Source organism: Oncorhynchus tshawytscha, linkage group LG03 (genome assembly GCF_018296145.1).
Source record: "Oncorhynchus tshawytscha isolate Ot180627B linkage group LG03, Otsh_v2.0, whole genome shotgun sequence".
NCBI classification, from domain to species: Eukaryota; Metazoa; Chordata; class Actinopteri; order Salmoniformes; family Salmonidae; genus Oncorhynchus; species Oncorhynchus tshawytscha.
This window is the reverse complement of record NC_056431.1, coordinates 53,352,118-53,370,467: the sequence shown is the minus strand read 5'-3', so window position 1 is coordinate 53,370,467 and position 18,350 is coordinate 53,352,118. Positions and strand designations below refer to the sequence as shown.

The window sequence follows — 18,350 nt, the reverse complement described above, 5'->3', positions numbered from 1 at the left end:
GTGGGTCAGAAGTTTACATACACTAAATTGACTGTGCCTTAAAACAGCTTGGAAAATTCCAAAAAACGATGTCATGGATTTAGAAGCTTCTAATAGGCTAATTGACTTCCTTTGAATCAATTGGAGGTGTACCTGTGGATGTATTTCAAGGCCTACCTTCAAACTCGGTGCCTCTTTGCTTGACATCATGGGAAAATCAAAAGAAATCAGCCAAGGCCTCAGAAAAAAGTCTGGTTCATCCTTGGGAGCAATTTCCAAACGCCTGAATGTTCCACATTCATCTGTACAAACAATAGTACGCAAGTATAAACACCATGGGACCACGCAGCCATCATACCGCTCAGAAAGGAGACGTGTTCTGTCTCCTAGAGATGAACGTACTTTGGTGCGAAAAGTGCAAATCAATCCCAGAACAACAGTAAAGGACCTTGTGAAGATGCTGGAGGAAACAGGTACAAAAGTATCTATATCCACAGTAAAACGGGTCTTACATCGACAACCCAAAAGGCCGCTCAGCAAGGAAGAAGCCACTGCTCCAAAACCTCCATAAAAAAGCCAGACTACAGTTTGCAACTGCACATGGGGACAAAGACTTACTTTTTTGGAGAAATGTCCTCTAGTCTGATGAAACAAAAATATAATTGTTTGGCCATAATAACCATCGTTATGTTTGGAGGGAAAAAGAACACCATCCCAACCGTGAAGCACGGGGGTGGCAGCATCATGTTGTAGGGGTGCTTTGCTGCAGGAGGGACTGTTGCACTTCACAAACTAGATGGTATCATGAGGAAAGGAAAATTATGTGGATATATTGAAGCAACATCTCGAGGCATCAGTCAGGAAGTTAAAGCTTGGTCGCAAATGGTTCTTCCAAATGGACAATGACCCAAAGCATACTTCCAAAGTTGTCGCAAAATGGCTTAAGGACAACAAAGTCAACATATTGGAGTGGCCATCACAAAGCCCTGACCTCAATCCTATAGAAAATATGTGGGCAGAACTGAAAAACGTGTGTAAGTAAGAATGCCTACAAACCTGACTCAGTTACACCAGCTCTGTCAGGAGGAATGGGCCAAAATACACCCAACTTATTGTGGGAAGCTTGTGGAGGAAGGCAAGCTACCAAATACTAATTGAATGTGTCAACTTCTGACCCACTGGGAATGTGATGAAAGAAATAACAGCTGAAAGAAATTCTCTCTACTAATTTTCTGACCTTTCACATTCTTAAAATAAAGTGGTGATCCTAACTGACCTAAGACAGGGTATTTTTACTAGGATTAAATGTCAGGAATTGTGAAAAAGTTTAAATGTATTTGGCTCAGGTGTATGTAAACTTCTGACTTCAACTGTAAGTACATATACATATGTGTAATTTATTTTAAATATATATATATATATTTCCTTTATTACCCTACCACCCCTCCCCCAATTGGAGCAAACTAGTGAACTACACCGCTTAGGCCTTTATTTCCATGGACCGTCTATTTTACAATAGTTATTTTTTTTAATCCACTAAAATTAGGCTATAACTAAGAAAGCAAATTGATTTCTGAATCAAATAATATTACTACACAGATCATACACGTAATGCTACCTAATGAGCCAGCCAGCCAGCTAATGTTTGCTAGCTAACAGTACACTTTATCTTGCAATGAAAACAACTTTCTGACAACATTCTTTAACTTATAATATCTGAAAATGGAGCTAGACTCTTATACATGGATGAATGCTTCATGGCAGACTGGAACCATTGTTTTGTTTGTAGCTACATCTTGTTTGGCCAGCGTTGTTTGGCCGGTTAACTTGTTATGGCTGCAATCCCACTAACAGGATAAGTATCATCAACAACTGCTGAATATTACTAAAAATATTTATATTCATGAAATCACAGCTTAGCCTTTTGTTAATCCACCTGCTGTGTCAGATTTTGAAATTATGCTTTACAGCAAAAGCAATCCAAGCGTTTGTGTAAATTTATCGATCGCACGACAAAACATTAAGTACACTTAGCATCAGGAAGCTTGGTCTCGAAAATCAGAAAAGCAATCAAATTAATTGTTTACCTTTGATCTTCGGATGTTTTCACTCATGAGACTCCCAGTTACACAACAAATGTTCCTTTTGCTCCATAAATATTATTTTTATATCCAAAATACCTCCGTTTGTTTGGCGTGTTATGTTCAGAAATCCACAGGAAAGAGCGGTCACGACAACGCAGACAAATTCCAAGTAGTTTCCATAATGTCCACAGAAACATGTCAAACGTTTTTTATAATCTCTCCTCGGGTTGTTTAAAAAAAATATATAATCGATGATATATCAACCACAAATGTCTTTCACAGTAGGAGAGGGAAAAGCAATACCTATCCAAACTCTGTTGCGCGAGCAAAACTCAAGTGACCACTTGACGCGATGTTATCGTTCTGGCTCATTTTTTAAAAGAAAAGCCTGAAACTATGTCTGAAGACTGTTGACACCTTGAGGAAGCAATAGGAAAAGGAATCTGGTTCATATCCCTTTAAATCCAGCAAAGGGAGGCTATGGAACATGGAGTTTTCCAAATAGAAGCCACTTCCTGTTTTGATTTTCCTCAGGATTTCGCCTTCTGTTAAACTCTCAGACAATATTTTGACAGTTTTGGAAACTTTAGAGTGTTTTCTATCAATACTAATAATAATATGCATATATTAGCAACTGAGACTGAGGAGCTGGCTGTTTACAATGGGCACCTTTTCATCCAATCTACTCAATACTGCCCCTGCAGCCATAAAAAGTTAAACACAGATCGTGGCGTGTGTAGAAAGGAGCAAATAGATTTTTCCAACTGATCTGTCGAGAGCGCCTGCTAAATTCAGGGTATCAATGTTGTTGTTAAAGTATCAACTTTTGTAGTTCTCGATGTCTAACGTTATACATTTCAAAAGCGGTGTGGTAGAAAGTACTATCAACACATACTGAGCAGCTCATGTTTTAAACAGAAGCGTGCGAAATGAAAGACAAATGCAAACTCATCACCTGGCATGTCCAGCCCATCAATTATCTCAGCCAGTCATGGCTTGTGGGAAGTTTCCTGACTTTTTTCATGGATATGCCAACTAGGCTCGTAATTTAACAATTTTAGTTGTATTTACGGAATACAAGTTTGTTATTAATGCACATGACAGTTCACATGTTCCAGAAGATATTTCTGCCCCCTAAAATGTTTACGTTCAAATGCCTCTCCTGTGAAATAAGGGACTTGTGACATATACCTAGTTTCCTGAAACGAGTCACAAATGTACTTGCAGGCATGGCAAAACAATAGTGTAAAGACAAAGCGACTGACTAATGAGAACAAACTCTGACGATAAAATATAAGTTAGACAAAACAATATAAACGGTGGCAACTCTTTAAATATACCTCTTCTGTTTTGCCATGTTGTGCTGTCAACTTGTATTAATCTATGTTATAATCTTGGAAAGTGTTCTATAGGCTAAGATTAACTGTAAAAAATCTCCCTGCTCCCTAATATGTGATGATGATATCACCATCACACCCTGTCCCTTCCTCTGACATCAGTTAAATTGAAAGCTTCTATTCATTTTCTTTGTTGGTTTTGTGTTACAGCGCTTACCAAAGCTATCAGAAGCCAACTTCACATAACATTGTGGTGTACTATTCCTCTTTTCTAAGTTTCATTCTTCTCTAACCGAACTGTTTCTAATTGCTGGTGTATTAACACAAGACTTGGAGGGACTTTCATTCAATAGTACAGTGCTCTGGGTGATGTGGCTTTGAGAATCTGACATGATAAAACCAAGTAGCATACCAATTATCTTTTCGCTGTTAGAAGCCCCATTTGTGCCATCCGTTTGTGTTTGAATTAATAGAATAATATAATTCTCAGAGGTTCTAACCATTCTATTATTCAAATCATTTCGCTGGCATGGCACTTCTCATCTGGAGGCTAGAGTCAAACTACAGTACACGTGCCTGCCAGGTTAAGTGGGCTACTGGGTGAATTACGAACATGTTGTCAATCCAGTTGACTCTCCATTTGGTTCCCATTAAACTCTCTACTAGTGGCCTTCATCCCACTAAAGAAAAGACAGAACTACTTAAATGTTATGTTTATACCAGCAGATATCCCACAGCCCTGAAAACTTTCTGTGGTTAACTGGTGCTTTGATTACAAGGCCTTGGATTATCTGTCACTGCAAGGCCAATGTTAACATCTTAATTACTTTGATACAGAACATTAATGTTAGTCAAGTGGCGTCACATTGTTCAACATCATTAATTGGTCACCTTAGCAATGATGCAGTGCTGGCAGAGATCCGAGTTCACTAGTGTTTTTATTTAACTCCTTTTCTCCCTCAAATGCAAAACAAACCATTTTTGTCTACTGAAGTCAAGTGCAGCCACGTAACTTTCTACAATCAGTGTACAGGACATTACAACCACACCATTTGTTTTGGGGTCTTTCTTCCTCCTTTTGTCAGGGGGTGGGTGTTCTACAGTAAATACTGGAATTTATGTGTGCCAACCACTCATGGGTTTAAAGTCCCAATCCAGGAAATGAATCAGCAAAGCCAGGGCAATGAGATGAGTTAGTATTTGGGGTAATCTCTCATAATATTTGTAGGTTTCCAGGGGGTAGATGAGGCTGATGAAAATGGCTCTGGGTTTGTGGTGACTGGGGTCACAGTGTTACCCTAATGCTATTCAGTCCAATTCATTACGGAGTCATCTTGTGAAGACGTAGTCTTTTACTTAAGGCATTTTTCAGAGGAGGACTAATTTATTTATCGTACTGCCTTGAGTGCAGTGCCTGACAGGAGTGTTTCAGTGCATTTGTTTCTGAGCATACTGAGCGTCAGCAATTTAATACTTCTGCAAATCTGAACTTGCATACCTGACCTCAAACACACATTTCTGCAGATTTTAATGGTTGAAGAGTCCCACTAGCAAGTAGTTCCTTTTCAAACCAACTGAATCTTTTGTCATTTGGAAAACATGTAAACATTATGTTTGTATGAAAGATTTGATATGTGTGAGAGTCAAAAGTAGTCACTAACTGTGTGTCAGACAATACCTTTGTGATCGAGGGAGTGCCTCAACGTTATGATGGTTATAAGTGTTCTGATTTGTAACTAATCCCGTTTTGATCTTACTTTTCCTTTTGAGATTGAAAAACACGATTATAGCGGACTGTTGGTTTACTCACTCTAAGGTTTGCTAACAATACTATCCTCTGTCAAGGGGTATTCAACTCTTAATAACCTACAAGGTCCGGAGCCTGCTGGCTTTCTGTTCTACCTGACAATTAATTGCACCCACCTGGTGTCCCAGGTCTAAATGGGTCCCTGCTTAGAGGGGAACAATGAATAAAGCAGTGGAACTGGCTTCCAGGTCCAGAGTTGAGTTGGACGGCTCTGTTGTTTAATTATTGTACTCCATTTCTAGGATCCTTCAACTCTTGTGCTGATTTCCTGCTTTCCCCTTACCCGCTCTTTCCTAACTATCTATATCGAAGGGTTGTCAAATCTTAAGATTTCCTCTTCTTTTGTCTGTCTTTTTGCTTTCTGGGTCAGTCAGCTGCAGACCGTCAGTCATCTCATCGGCTAGGGATGTTTTGGAGTCTGGACTGAACATTACACGAATACTACAAACCATGTACGTTTAGCATAATGCTTTCTGTCCTGAGAAGAGGCTGATTCAGGAGCATTTCATAGTCATGTCAATGCACATAAACTCAAAGTTGCACAGATTCTAACCCCATCTTTTAAAACGCTGGGTCTGGGTACATGTTCTCATACAGTACCAGCCAAAAGTTTGGACACCTACTCATTCAAGGGTTTTTCTTGATTTGTTTTACTATTTTCTACATTGTAGAATAATAGTGAAGACATCAAAACTATGAAATAACACAAATAGAATCATGTAAACCCTGCAAAAAAAGAAACGTCCATTTTTCAGGACCCTGTCTTTCAAAGATAATAGTTAAAAATCCAAATAACTTCACAGATCTTCATTGTAAAGGGTTTAAACACTGTTTCCCATGTTTGTTCAATGACCCATAAACAATTATTGAACATGCACCTGTGGAACGGTCCTTAAGACACTAACAGCTTAGACGGTAGGCAATTAAGGTCACAGTAAGGCCTCTTTAGTGTCCTACGTTTTCATATCTACTGACTCTGAAAAACACCAAAAGAAAGATGCCCAGGGTCCCTGCTCATCTGTGTGAATGTGCCTTAGGCATGCTGCAAGGAGGCATGAGTACTGTAGATGTGGCCAGGGCAATAAATTGCAATGTCCATCCTGTGAGACATTACGGACATTGCAAGACAGCGCTACATGGAGACAGGATGGACAGCTGATCATCCTCGCAGTGGCAGGCCATGTGTAACACCTACACAGAATTGGTACATCTGAACATCACACCAGCGGGACAGGTACAGGATGGCAACAACTGCCCGAGTTACACCAGGAACACAATCCTTCCATCAGTGCTCAGTCCGCAATAGGCTGAGAGAGGCTGGACTGAGAGCTTGTAGCCCTGTTGTAAGGCAGGTCCTCACCAGACATCACCGGCAGCAACGTCGCCTATGGGCACAAACCCACCATCGCAGGTGTTGTATGAGGAGGATGAGGGCTGCAGTAGATATCTCAGATAGGGGGGAGTGAGGCCTAAGAGGGTTTTATAAATAAGCATCAACCAGTGGGTCTTCTGACGGGTATACAGAGATGACCAGTTTACAGAGGAGTATAGACTGCAATGATGTGTCCTATAAGGAGCATTGGTGGGAAAACTGATCGCAGAATGGTAAAGACCATCTAGCCGCTCTAGAGCACCCTTACATGCCGATCTATAAATTACTTCTCCGTAATCTAGCATAGGTAGGATGATCATCTGAGTCAGGGTTAGTTTGGCAGCTGGGGTGAAAGGGGAGCGATTACGAAAGAGGTAACCAAGTCTAGATTTAAGCCTGCAGCTTTGATATGTGCTCAGAGAAGGACAGTGTACAGTATAGCCATACTCACAAGTACTTGTATGAGGTGACTACCTCAAGCTTTAAACCCTCAGAGGTAGTAATAACACCTGTGGGGAGAGGGGCATTTTTCTTAACAAACCACATGACCTTTGTTTTGGAGGTGTTCAGAACAAGGTTAAGGGCAGAGAAAGCTTGTTGGACACTAAGAAAGCTTTGTTGTAGAGCTTTTAACACAATCCTGGGAGGGGCCAGCTGCGTATAAGACTATCACCTGCATATAAATGGTGAGAGAGCTTCCTACTGCCTGAGCTTTGTTGTAAATTGAGAAGAGCGTGGGGTCTAGGATCGAGACTTCGGGTACACTCTTGGTGAAAGGCAGTGGCTGAGACAGCAGATGTTCTGACTTTATACACTGCACTCTTTGAGAGAGGTAGTTAGCAAACCAGGTCAAAGATCCCTCAGAGACACCAATAATCTTCAGCTGGCCCACAAGAATTTAATCGTCTACCGTATCAAAAGCTTTGGCCAAGTCAATAAAAATAGCAGCACACATTGCTTAGAATCAAGGACAATGGTGACATCATTGAGGGCCTTTAAGAATGCTGTGGTAGCCATGCTGATTAAGTATGCCTTGATTTCTAAATAAATCCCTGTCACCAGTAAAGCGCCATCATGCTTCCATGCTTCATGGTGGGAACCACATGCTGAATTGATACGTTCACGTAATCTGCCTCTCACAAAGACATGGCGGTTATAACCAAAAATGTTCATGTCAATTGCTTGTGTTTCTTGGTCCATGCAAATCTCTGCTTCTTATTGACGTCCTTTAGTAGTGGTTCTTTGCAGCAATTCAACCTTGAAGGCTTCATTCACGCAGTCTCTTCAGAACAGTTGATATTGTGATGTCTGTTACTTGAACTCTGAAACAAATCAAATCAAATTTTATTCGTCACATGCATCGTATACAAAAGGTATAGACCCTACTGTGAAATGCTTACTTACAAGCCCTTAACCAACAGTGCAGTTCAAGAAATAGAATTATGAAAATATTTACTAAATAAAATAAGTAAAAATAAAAAAGTAACACAGTAGAATTACATAATAACGAGGCCCCAGTGATGTATCTGGCTGTACACACTACCCTCTGTAGCGCCTTATGGTCTATTACTGAGAAGTTGCCATACCAGGTAGTGATTCAACCGGTCTGGATGGTCTCCACGGTGCAGCTGTAGAACTTTTTGAGGATCTGGGGACCCATGCCAAACCGTTTCAGTCTCCTGGTGTTGTCGCGCCCTCTTCACGACTGTCTTGGTGTGTTTTTGCCTATGATCGTTTGTTGGTGATGTGGACACCAAGGAACTTGAAACTCTCCACTTCAGCCCCGTCAATGTAAATGGAGGCCTATTCTTGCTCACATTGAGGGAGAGGTTGTTGTCCTAGAACCACACTGACAGGTCTTTGACCACTGACAGGTATTTGTCAGTGATCAGGCCTACCTCTGTGTCGTCAGCAAACTTAATGATGGTGTTGGAGTCGTGCTGGGCCATGCAGTCATGGGTGAACAGGGAGTACAGGAGGAGACTAAGCACGCACCCCTGAGGGGCCCCAGTGTTGAGGATTAGTGTGGCAGATGTGTTGTTGCCTACCCTTATCACCTGGGGGAGGCCTGTCAGGATGTCCAGGATCCAGTTGCAGAGGGAGGTGTTTAGTCCCAGGGTACTTAGCTTACTGATGAGCTCTGTGGGCACTGTGTTGTTGAACACTGAGCTGTAGTCAATGAACAGCATTCTCACATAGGTGTTGGGAAGTGTGGGAAAGGGAAGTGTGAAATGCGATTGAGATTCTGTCATCTGTGGATTGGAGTGGGTCTAGGGTTTCCGGGATGATGGTATTGATGTGAGCCTTGACCAGCCTTTAAAAGCACTTCATTTAGCCAGGTTACCTTTGTATTCTTGGGCACAGGGACTATGGTGGTCTGCTTGAAACGTGGGTATTACAGACTCGGTCAAGAAGAGGTTGAAAATGTCAGTGTAGACACTTGCCAGTTGGTCAGCACATGCTCCGAGTATATACAGTTGTCCAGAACAGCTGGTGCTCTCATGCATGCTTCAGTGTTACTTGCTTAAAAGTTATTTAGCTTGTCTGGTAGTCTCGCGTCACTGGGCAGCTCGCGACTGTGCTTCCCTTTGTAGTCCATAATAGTTAAGCCCAGACACATCTGACAAACATCAGAGCCGGTGTAGTAGGATTTAATCTTAGTCCTGTATTGATGCTTTGCCTGTTTGATGGTTTGTCTGAGGGCATAGTGGGATGTCTTATAATTGTCGGGATTAGTGTCCCACTCCTTGAAAGTGGCAACTCTAGCCTTTTGCTCGGTGCGGTTTTTGCCTGTAATCCATGGCTTCTGGGTGGGATATGAACGTACAGTCTCTATGGGGACAACGTCCTCAATGCACTTATTGATGAAGCCAGGTGAGGTTGTATACTCCTCAATGCCATTGGATGAATCACGGAACATATTCCAGTCTGTACTAGCAGAACAGTCCTGTAGCGTAGAATCCGTCTCATCGGACCACTTACATTAAGAGCGAGTCACTGGTACTTCCTGCTTTAGTTTTTGCTTGTAAGCAGGAATCAGGAGAATAGAGTTCTGGTCAGATTTGCCAAATGGAGGGTGAGGGAGAGCTTTGTATCCATCTCTGTGTGTTGAGTAATGGTGGTCTAGAATTCCCTCTGTTTGCGCTTGTGACATGCTGGTAGAATTTAAGTAAAACTGATTTAAGTTTGCCTGCATTAAAGTCCCTGGCCACTAGGAGCGCTGTTTCTGGATGAGCATTTTCTTGTTTGCTTATGGCCTTATACAGCTCGTTGAGTGCGGTCTTAGTGCCAGCATCAGTTTGTTAGGGTAAATAGACGGCTACGAAAAATATAGATGACAACTCTCTTGGTTGGTAGTGTGGTCTATAGCCTATCTTGAGGTACCTCAGACGAGCAATACCTTGAGACTTCTTTAATATTAGACATTGCGTGCCAGCTGTTACTGACAAATACACACACACCCGCCTCTCGTCTTACCAGACGTAGCTTCTCTGTCCTGGTGTTACACAGAAAAACCAGCCAGCTCTATATTATCCGTGTCGTCGTTCAGCCAGGACTCAATGAAACACAGGATTTTACCGTTTTTAATGTCCCGTTGGTAGGATAGTCTCGACCGTAGACCATCGAGTTTGTTTTCCTGTGATTGCACGTTGGCCAATAGAACCGATGGTAATGGAATTTACTGACTCTCATACGAATCCTAACAAGGCATCCCAACCTTCTCCCACGGAGATACCGAGGGAGAAGGTTGCGAATGACAGGGATTGGACCTGCTATCCAGATAGAAGTATATCCTTCGTGGCGGACTCTTTAAATAAAAAATCTTTGTCCAGTTCCAGGTGAGTAATCACTGTTCTGAGGCTCTTTTCTGTCATAAAGAGACGTTAGCAGCAACTTTATGTACCTAATAAGTCACAAACAATGTGCAAAAACAAACAAAATAGCACAGTTGCTTTGTAGCCCATAAAATGGAAGCCATCCTGTCTGGCTCCATTATTTATGCGGCAGCGGTAACTCTGGGTCTTCCTTCCTGTGGCGTTCCTCATTTCAGCCAGTTTCATCATAGCGCTTGATTGTTTTGCGACTGCACTTGAAGAACCATTCAAAGTTCTTGACATTTTTCGCATTGACTGACCTTTGTCTTAAAGTAATGTTGGCTTGTCGTTTATCTTTTCTTATTTGAGTTGTTCTTGATACAATATGGACTTGGTTGTTAATGGAATTTGTGAACAGTGGAGAGGGACCCCAGAGAGGGTACACACCCTGTCTCTGTAGGGGCCGCTGGAGGGTGATGTAAGGGGGATTTTGGGGTGTGGAGGGGCTGGCTAGGGTTGGCGTAATTTGCGACTTGGAGGTTTGGGTGTGTCAGGACTCTTGCCTCAGCCCTGTCTAGATCTAGATGAGAATAACCTTTAACCCTGTCTTCCTGTCTGTTCCTGTTCCAGAGGCCAGTAAGCTGGTGATGTCATATGTGGCAGCGGTGTGTGGGAAGGGCCAGGAGGTGAACAAGGTGAAGGAGCAGCTGCTGCAGTCCAATCCTGTGCTGGAGGGTGAGTGCTCTTCCCATGCAAGTTCAGAATAGGAGGTGCTTATATATGCGAGTGGAAGTGGCTCCCATGCTTCAGGTTCAGAGTGGGATGGGGCTCAGCTAAGATGGCTGAGGCATCAGGGACACACCCACTTTAACACACAATCAGTTTAGCTTTTTTCCTCAAGACAGTCCCTTTCTCTCACACTTCAAGCCTCTCTTAACAGAGATATCCAAATAGCTTGAATGCTTTCACCAACCATTACAACCACAAGGCTAGCTGCCGCTCATGTTGTAATGGTTGGCAAAAAGCATTCAAGCTATATGGATATCTCTGTTAAGAGAGGCTTGAAGTGTGTGAGAAAGAGACCCGTTGTGCCGGTAACCGAAAGGTTGCTGGTTCGAATACCAGAGCCGAGATGGTGAAAAATCTGTCTGTGCCCTTGAGCAAGGTACTTAACCCTAATTTGCTCCAGGGACGCCATGCTACTATGGCTTACCCTGTAAAACCCTGTATGTGACAATACACTTTCATATTATTTTCTTTACATTCAATTCACTGTTCGTTTGTGACCGGCCTCTGTACATTTTTTAAACATCTGTTTTGGAGGATACCGTACTTGTTTTCCTGACATGAATCATCAAACCACTCTTCATACAATTACTACTAGACACAACATGCAACACTTTATAAAATCTCCCACCCTATTTACATTTTTCACCAATCCTCAGTCCACTACATTAGGAGAAAAAAACCTCCCTATACCTCTGTGCTGGCACAGACAGCAGTGTTTTAATTGAGGGTCTGTAGACAGGAAATGCTCATGAGTGATGAAGCCAGCCTAGCGGTGACCAGTACTTAGCTGCTGTACTATAGAGCCAGGCCCATAACACTCAGTAAGAGTGTAGCAGCTACAGGCTGTAATGACCCCTGTAATGACCCCTGTAATGACCCCTGTAATGACCCCTAGGTACACAGAGAGGGAGCGTGGGGAGCATAGACTTACTATAGTTAGCAATGATTCACTTAATCAACACTCCTTAATTAGGTGGCTGATTTTAAATACTTTACAACCCCACGGTGCTTTGTTGAACGACACATGAAGGCTGTTTAGTGTAAAATGTGGGATTTTGGAGAGAGGAAGAGAATACTAACAATGTACTTTTACTGCAGTTGGTGCTCCCACAAATATCAGCCTGCTTAAAGGACTGTACTGAATGTGCAATTTTGTACTTTGTTCAGGGTCTTTTCTTGAATGGTGATATTGTGTTGAAATGTGTGTTGAGCTATGAAATATTGTAAACTTATAATTGATGGTCTCTGGTAATTTTCATAATTTTGTACTATGTGTAGTGCACAGTTCACACACTGAACTACTGACTTAAATGTAGATAGACTGCTATTTTGAGCCATAAGCTTTGAAAGCATCCAAGCTTTGTTTTAACCCAGACCCTCAAAGCCATCACACCAACCAAGCCATCAGTATGTATGTGTTAGTTAGTGCTTATGATTTAGCAGAGAAAGTGATGCTTGATGACTTTTCAGTCTGTATTACTTCAAGTATATCAACATGTATAATATGCTGATATTGGTTGCCCTGTCTACCTGACTGACACTCATGTTGAAATGTTTATTTTCAGCTTTTGGGAATGCTAAAACTATGAGAAATGACAACTCATCCCGATTTGTAAGTATCCTATTTTCTTTGTTGTCCTAACACTGAAGTCTGTGGGCGCTTTTATGGTCTGCTCCTCCAATAAGAATCTGTGTTTGATGGTCTGCTCCTCCAATAGGAATCAGTGTTTGATGGTCTCCTCCATTGAAGCTGTGTGTACTTTAGATTAAACACAGGTGGACCTTTGATCTAGACGTCACCAGAGGCAAACAAACCATCACCCCTTTTCTCTTTTATCTCTCTTTCTCTCCAATTTCTCTCGTATCACTCTTTCTCCCCTAGTTCCTCCCTAATTCTCTCCCTCTGTAGAGCTTGCAATTGGCTCTCTCTGCAGACCCTGCCTTAACACCAAGCTGTTACAGTTACAGCATAGAGGCAGCCCAGGATAGAAATGAAGCCCAAGTCAGCGTAGCGTTGTTTTGGCAACCATCTCCAGATGTCTGCCGATGGCTCCTGCCAAGATCCCTTTAGTGTTTGGGAAACTGCTCTTTTCTCCAGAACCTCCACTGCCTCTGGTGTCATGTACTGTTTTCCTACAATGATGTGGCTCTTAAAGCACTAAATATATCCACTTATTCCACTCCCACATGGCACAAGCGCCAGTACGGTGCTGCTTTGTACAGTTAAAGATTACATTACGTCACATCATGCAAAACAGCTTGTGTCTCAGGTGTCGGCTGGTGTGGAGACCGTATTGACTGTACGATCGTTAGCCAATGGGATGGTTAGGTTTACGGTAACTGTTACTGTGACCTTTGGCCAATTGCCGCTGAGGAACTAACATACTTGGAGGCCTACACTACCTTTCCTCCAATATGACTTATGCACAGTGAGCATTCTGGTGCAAACATGGCTCCTCAGCATTGGAGCTTTAGGAAACTGACTGATGCTTTGACTAATGATGATATCAGCAAAGAGGTGATGTAACCATTATCTTACCTTGTTGAGGTTTTTTGTCTGGCAAACTAATCTAGGAAAGCATTGTCTTTTTATTTATCATGCTCCCTCGCTGGCTGGCTGCGTTTTCCAGTGGGGCCCATTGGCAGCCAGCAGCTGCCTGTTTTAGATTCCACTGTTTCTGATGTCACCACATTACTTCAGGCTTCACCAATCAGACTGGAAACACACTGACTCTCTGAACCATATCACACCCTGTCTCGGGCTAAGTCTTGACTTAAGGCCTGTTTATTTCCTCTAACCTTTATTTAACCAGGCAGGTCAGTTAAGAACACATTCACAATGATGACCTAATGTCTAGGGCACTGGTCAGGTCACGTAAGAACAAAACCAAAACTCACAGGCCCTTGTCATGTACCATTGTTATTTGAATTAATATCCCACGAGTCAGTTTAATCTGGTGTTGAAGTGCTCTGTGTACCATACTATTCAACCTCTGGCTTTCATAAAGTTGTACAACTCACTCACCAACCAAGTAGCTACCTACCTGTCCCTAGCCTGTGCTCAGGTTTAGGATATCATAATAGGGGGATTATTTCGGATTATGCCTGATCTGTTTATATTTAGGTAACCTTGATTTAAACTGCTGGATGAGCACCTCCTGCTTGTTCCAGTGAATGCCATTTAGTTCTAACTCATCTCCTCAGGAAGAGGACAGATTGTGTGATCTGTTTCTTCCCCCTGCAGAAAGACTGGAGATGTTGTTGAAACTGGCAGTGGCCATTGCCAGTTAAATGTTTTCTTTTTTGACCTTTATTTAACTAGGCAAGTCAGTTAAGAACAACTTCTTATTAACAGTGACTGCCTATTATTTACGCTGGGCCAATTGTGCGCCGCCCTGGGGGACTCCCAATCATGGCCGGTTGATACAGCCTGGAATCAAATCAGGGTCTGCAGTGACGCCTCTAGCACTGAGATGCAGTGCCTTAGACTGCTGCGCCACTCAGGAGCCACTATGGCTTTTTAAGTTATAAATAAAAGTTATAAATAAAAGGAAGACTAATCAAATGGCTGCAAAGAAACTGGGCCCAGTGTTGTTCTAACCCACATTTTAAACAGAACAGAGGGTGAGCGAAGCAGAGTGGTTTGTTTTACTCTCCTTTCAAATGGGAGAAGAATAAAGTACTTTCCTTCTTCACAGTAGTCAATTACTTCACAGCATACCTATGTGTGATTGGCAGCTGACTTTATGAACTTGTCCAGTGCCTGGAGACACAATTACTTCTTCAAAATGAGTTCAGTGATGTTTGCGGTGATCCCTGCCTGTGCTTGTGCAAGCTTCCTCCTGCATCTGGGAATGTGTTCAATGGCCATTTCAATTATTAATATTTACTCTTTGATTCCTAAACATAACTTAAATGTATTCAGGGCCTGTGCCGAGTTTGCTACAAAGCAACCTAACCTTGCCACCTTATTATAAGCCCTGGGCCCGACTCATCCGATTTGTCCTGCTTTATCTGTTTATCTCTTGTTTTGGCTGCCTGGAAAACCGCTTCATTGCTGAAAGAAAACATAGATTTTGCCTCAGAGACTAGCTAGTTGTGTTATTTACCCAATAACATGCTGATATGTTAGTGTGGTGTCAGGAAATTCTAATCACTGTATTCTCTCTTCTCTACAGGGTAAATACATGGACATTGAGTTTGACTTCAAGGGAGACCCCTTGGGTGGAGTTATTAGCAACTGTGAGTATTATAAGGAAGACACGTGTGTGTGTGTGTGTGTGTATGTATATATGTGTATATATATATATGTGTATATATATATATATATATTACACACACGTCATGCTTAAATGACCACATGCTAAGCTCTCCTACATCCCTCTAGCCCTCTCACATGTCACTGCTGTGAGCATGGTAGTGTGAGTGTAGCCCTGACACAGTTAGCTCAATTAAACCCCCAGTCAGTCATTCTACCATGGTAATGGTTTGTCTCACACCTTGGGCGAGGGACAGGATCTGGATGAGGGAGAGGGCCAGGGACAGTGAGAGGGACGGAGTCGAGCAGTTCACCACATGCTGTCCCTGCATGCCCGGTTGGTCGGCTCACCAAAGAGAGAGGGAGATCAATATTTGTTTTCAGTCAATGGAGGGTCAGTGACACATAGGAACTAGATGGGGAAAAAACAACCTAAAAAAACCTGAACTGTTGCCAAACAGACACATGAAAAAATGTTGACTGCTTTCTGTCTGCAGTACCTCGTCTTGTCTTTATCTCTGACCCTCAACTGCTTTGTTATTGTTTTGTCCGATCTCTTGTTCATATTGTTTTGTCTGAAGCGATTCTGCCATGAGGTCAGGGGAAATAAAGAGTGGGTAGATCTGTCACAGATATTCCTCTGTCCTTTCGGTCTGTTGGAGAGGAGAGCTCATGGAGACTGCCCAGTGCCTTCATAGGTTTATTATGGAGAGGGAGACTGAGGGCCAAATGACTCTGGTGTAATGGTATATAACAGGAAAAGGAGGATGGAAGGTAGTGATTCGCAGCCGTGTTTAACGTAATATAAATAGTGTGTGGCAAAAGGGCAGGTTGAATAAACAACAATACCTGACACAATCCATCAATGTATAATTATTGTGCAATTTATATAGGCTACAAGGAGGTTTTTCTTTCATTATTTTGAACTATCTTACTGCATTAGCCTAAACTTTAGCTTAACTGTACGGATGCCAAATAGCCTACATAGTCAACCACCAGATAATGCGTTTGGGAACGGGCAGAAAAAGTTAACGTCAATCCACTTAGGCAAAAAGGTAATTGCCGAAGTTTTCATTCAATAAGACAATAGCTGAGTAAGGAGAGCTGAAAATAAAGAGGGAGGGCCAGAGCAGTCTATTTGGTGAAGTGGTAACAGAGGATGATCGCAGTGCTGGCTATGTTATGTGTGATGATTGAGGCTCTATACAAATTCGACGGTCACAAGACGTGACTTCAAATAGGCCTATGGCATATCAAGGGAACTGTAGCCTACTGTTTAGATGGGTTAAATGGAAAATGAAATCTGGACATTGAATAACCAGAATAACCTACTCCAAAGTCCTCTGATAATACTAGTCCCGTGCGAATCGACATCCCTGTGTTTTGAGAGAAATGTCTGAGTTCGACAGGTGGCTCGAGGTTTGAACAAGAAAACAATAACTGATTGGATAAATTGAATGAAGTGCTGCGCATAGCCAATATATGAAGGGCATACATGTGTCAACGTTCACAGTGAATGCTTTTGTTTATACTCAAGTTATTTGAATATCGCCAAATGCATCATTAAAATTATTGTGCATATTTAATGCAACCATTGCTGTTAATAGTTCGCAAAGCAATATACTAAATGTTTGGAACATCCATAGCCTAAAAATGCAAATCAAGTGCAAGTTAGCTGTTTAGCTCACATCTGAAGGCTGGGGGGCTAAGACGTCTTCTATTGCGGATCCCTAAAATATCTGAATGATTATGATCACACACTATGGCGACACTATACCAAAGATGGTTTGGTATGGTTTAGAAACTTGGGAACCAAGCTGGAATTATCAGTGTAGCCTGTCATCGCTTGGACTTGTTGAAATATCTTCATGCCTAGAAAAAAAACCTCCAGGCTTCCATCATAACTGTCAATTTATAGGAAGAAATATATATAATAATTACAGGGGGCAGTTGTGAAAAACTAATCCCATCCAAATCGTTCTCTAAAATAACGGACATTCTGGGGTAATAAATAAAAAAACAGCGTTCTCTAGTAATGCTGGTCCTGTGTGAATAGTACTATAGCCTTAATAATAACTCCTGCAGCATATCAACCTCTACTCTTCTGAGAAGGCTTTCCACTAAATGTTGGAACATTGCGGGTACTTGCTTCCATTCAGCCACAAGAACATTAGTGAGGTTGGCACTGATGTTGGCCTGGCGTTCCATTTTACCCCAAAGGTGTTTGATGGGGTTGAGGTCAGGGCTCTGTGCAGGTCAGTCAAGTTCTTCCACACCGATCTTGACACACCATTTCTGTATGTACCTCGCTTTGTGCACTGGGGCATTGTCATGCTGAAACAGGAAAGGGCCTTCCCCAAGATGTTGTCACAAAGTTGGAAGCACAGAATCGTCCAGAATGTCATTGTATGCTGTAGTGTTAAGATTTTCCTTCACTGGAACTAAGGGGCCTAGCCAGAACTATGAAAAACAGCCCCAGACCATTATTCCTCCTCCACCAAACTTTACAGTTGGGTCTGGATTCGGGCAGGTAGAGTTCTCCTGGCATTCGCCAAACCCAGATTCGTCCGTCGGACTGCCTGATGGGGAAGCATGATTCATCACTATAAAGAAGGCATTTCCACTGCTCCATAATCCAATGGCGGCACGCTTTACACCACTCCAGTTTACGCTTGGCATTGCGCATGGTGATCTTAGGCTTGTGTGTGGCTGCTTGACCATGGACACCCATTTGATGAAGCTCACAACAAACAGTTATTGTGCTGACGTTGCTTCCAGAGGCAGTTTGGAACTCGATAGCGAGTGTTGCAACTGAGGACAGACTGTTTTTACACGCTTAAGTACTCTGTGGTCCCGTTCTGTGAGCTTGTGTGGCCTACCACTTTAGGGCTGAGCTGTTGTTGCTCCTA

General features: G+C 42.4%; 1 protein-coding gene across 7 annotated transcripts in view; it reads left to right on the top strand.

Moving 5' to 3' along the window:
• The window catches only part of myo1b (myosin IB), a 138,892-nt gene that overhangs the window by 69,804 nt on the left and 50,738 nt on the right, over positions 1-18,350 (top strand). For all 7 annotated transcript variants that reach the window (XM_024407347.2, XM_042319668.1, XM_024407379.2 and 4 more), the window contains exons 5-7: positions 11,025-11,129; positions 12,749-12,795; positions 15,362-15,425. In XM_024407347.2, the coding sequence (XP_024263115.1) occupies positions 11,025-11,129; positions 12,749-12,795; positions 15,362-15,425 (216 nt within the window). The remainder of the gene's footprint in view (positions 1-11,024; positions 11,130-12,748; positions 12,796-15,361; positions 15,426-18,350) is intronic.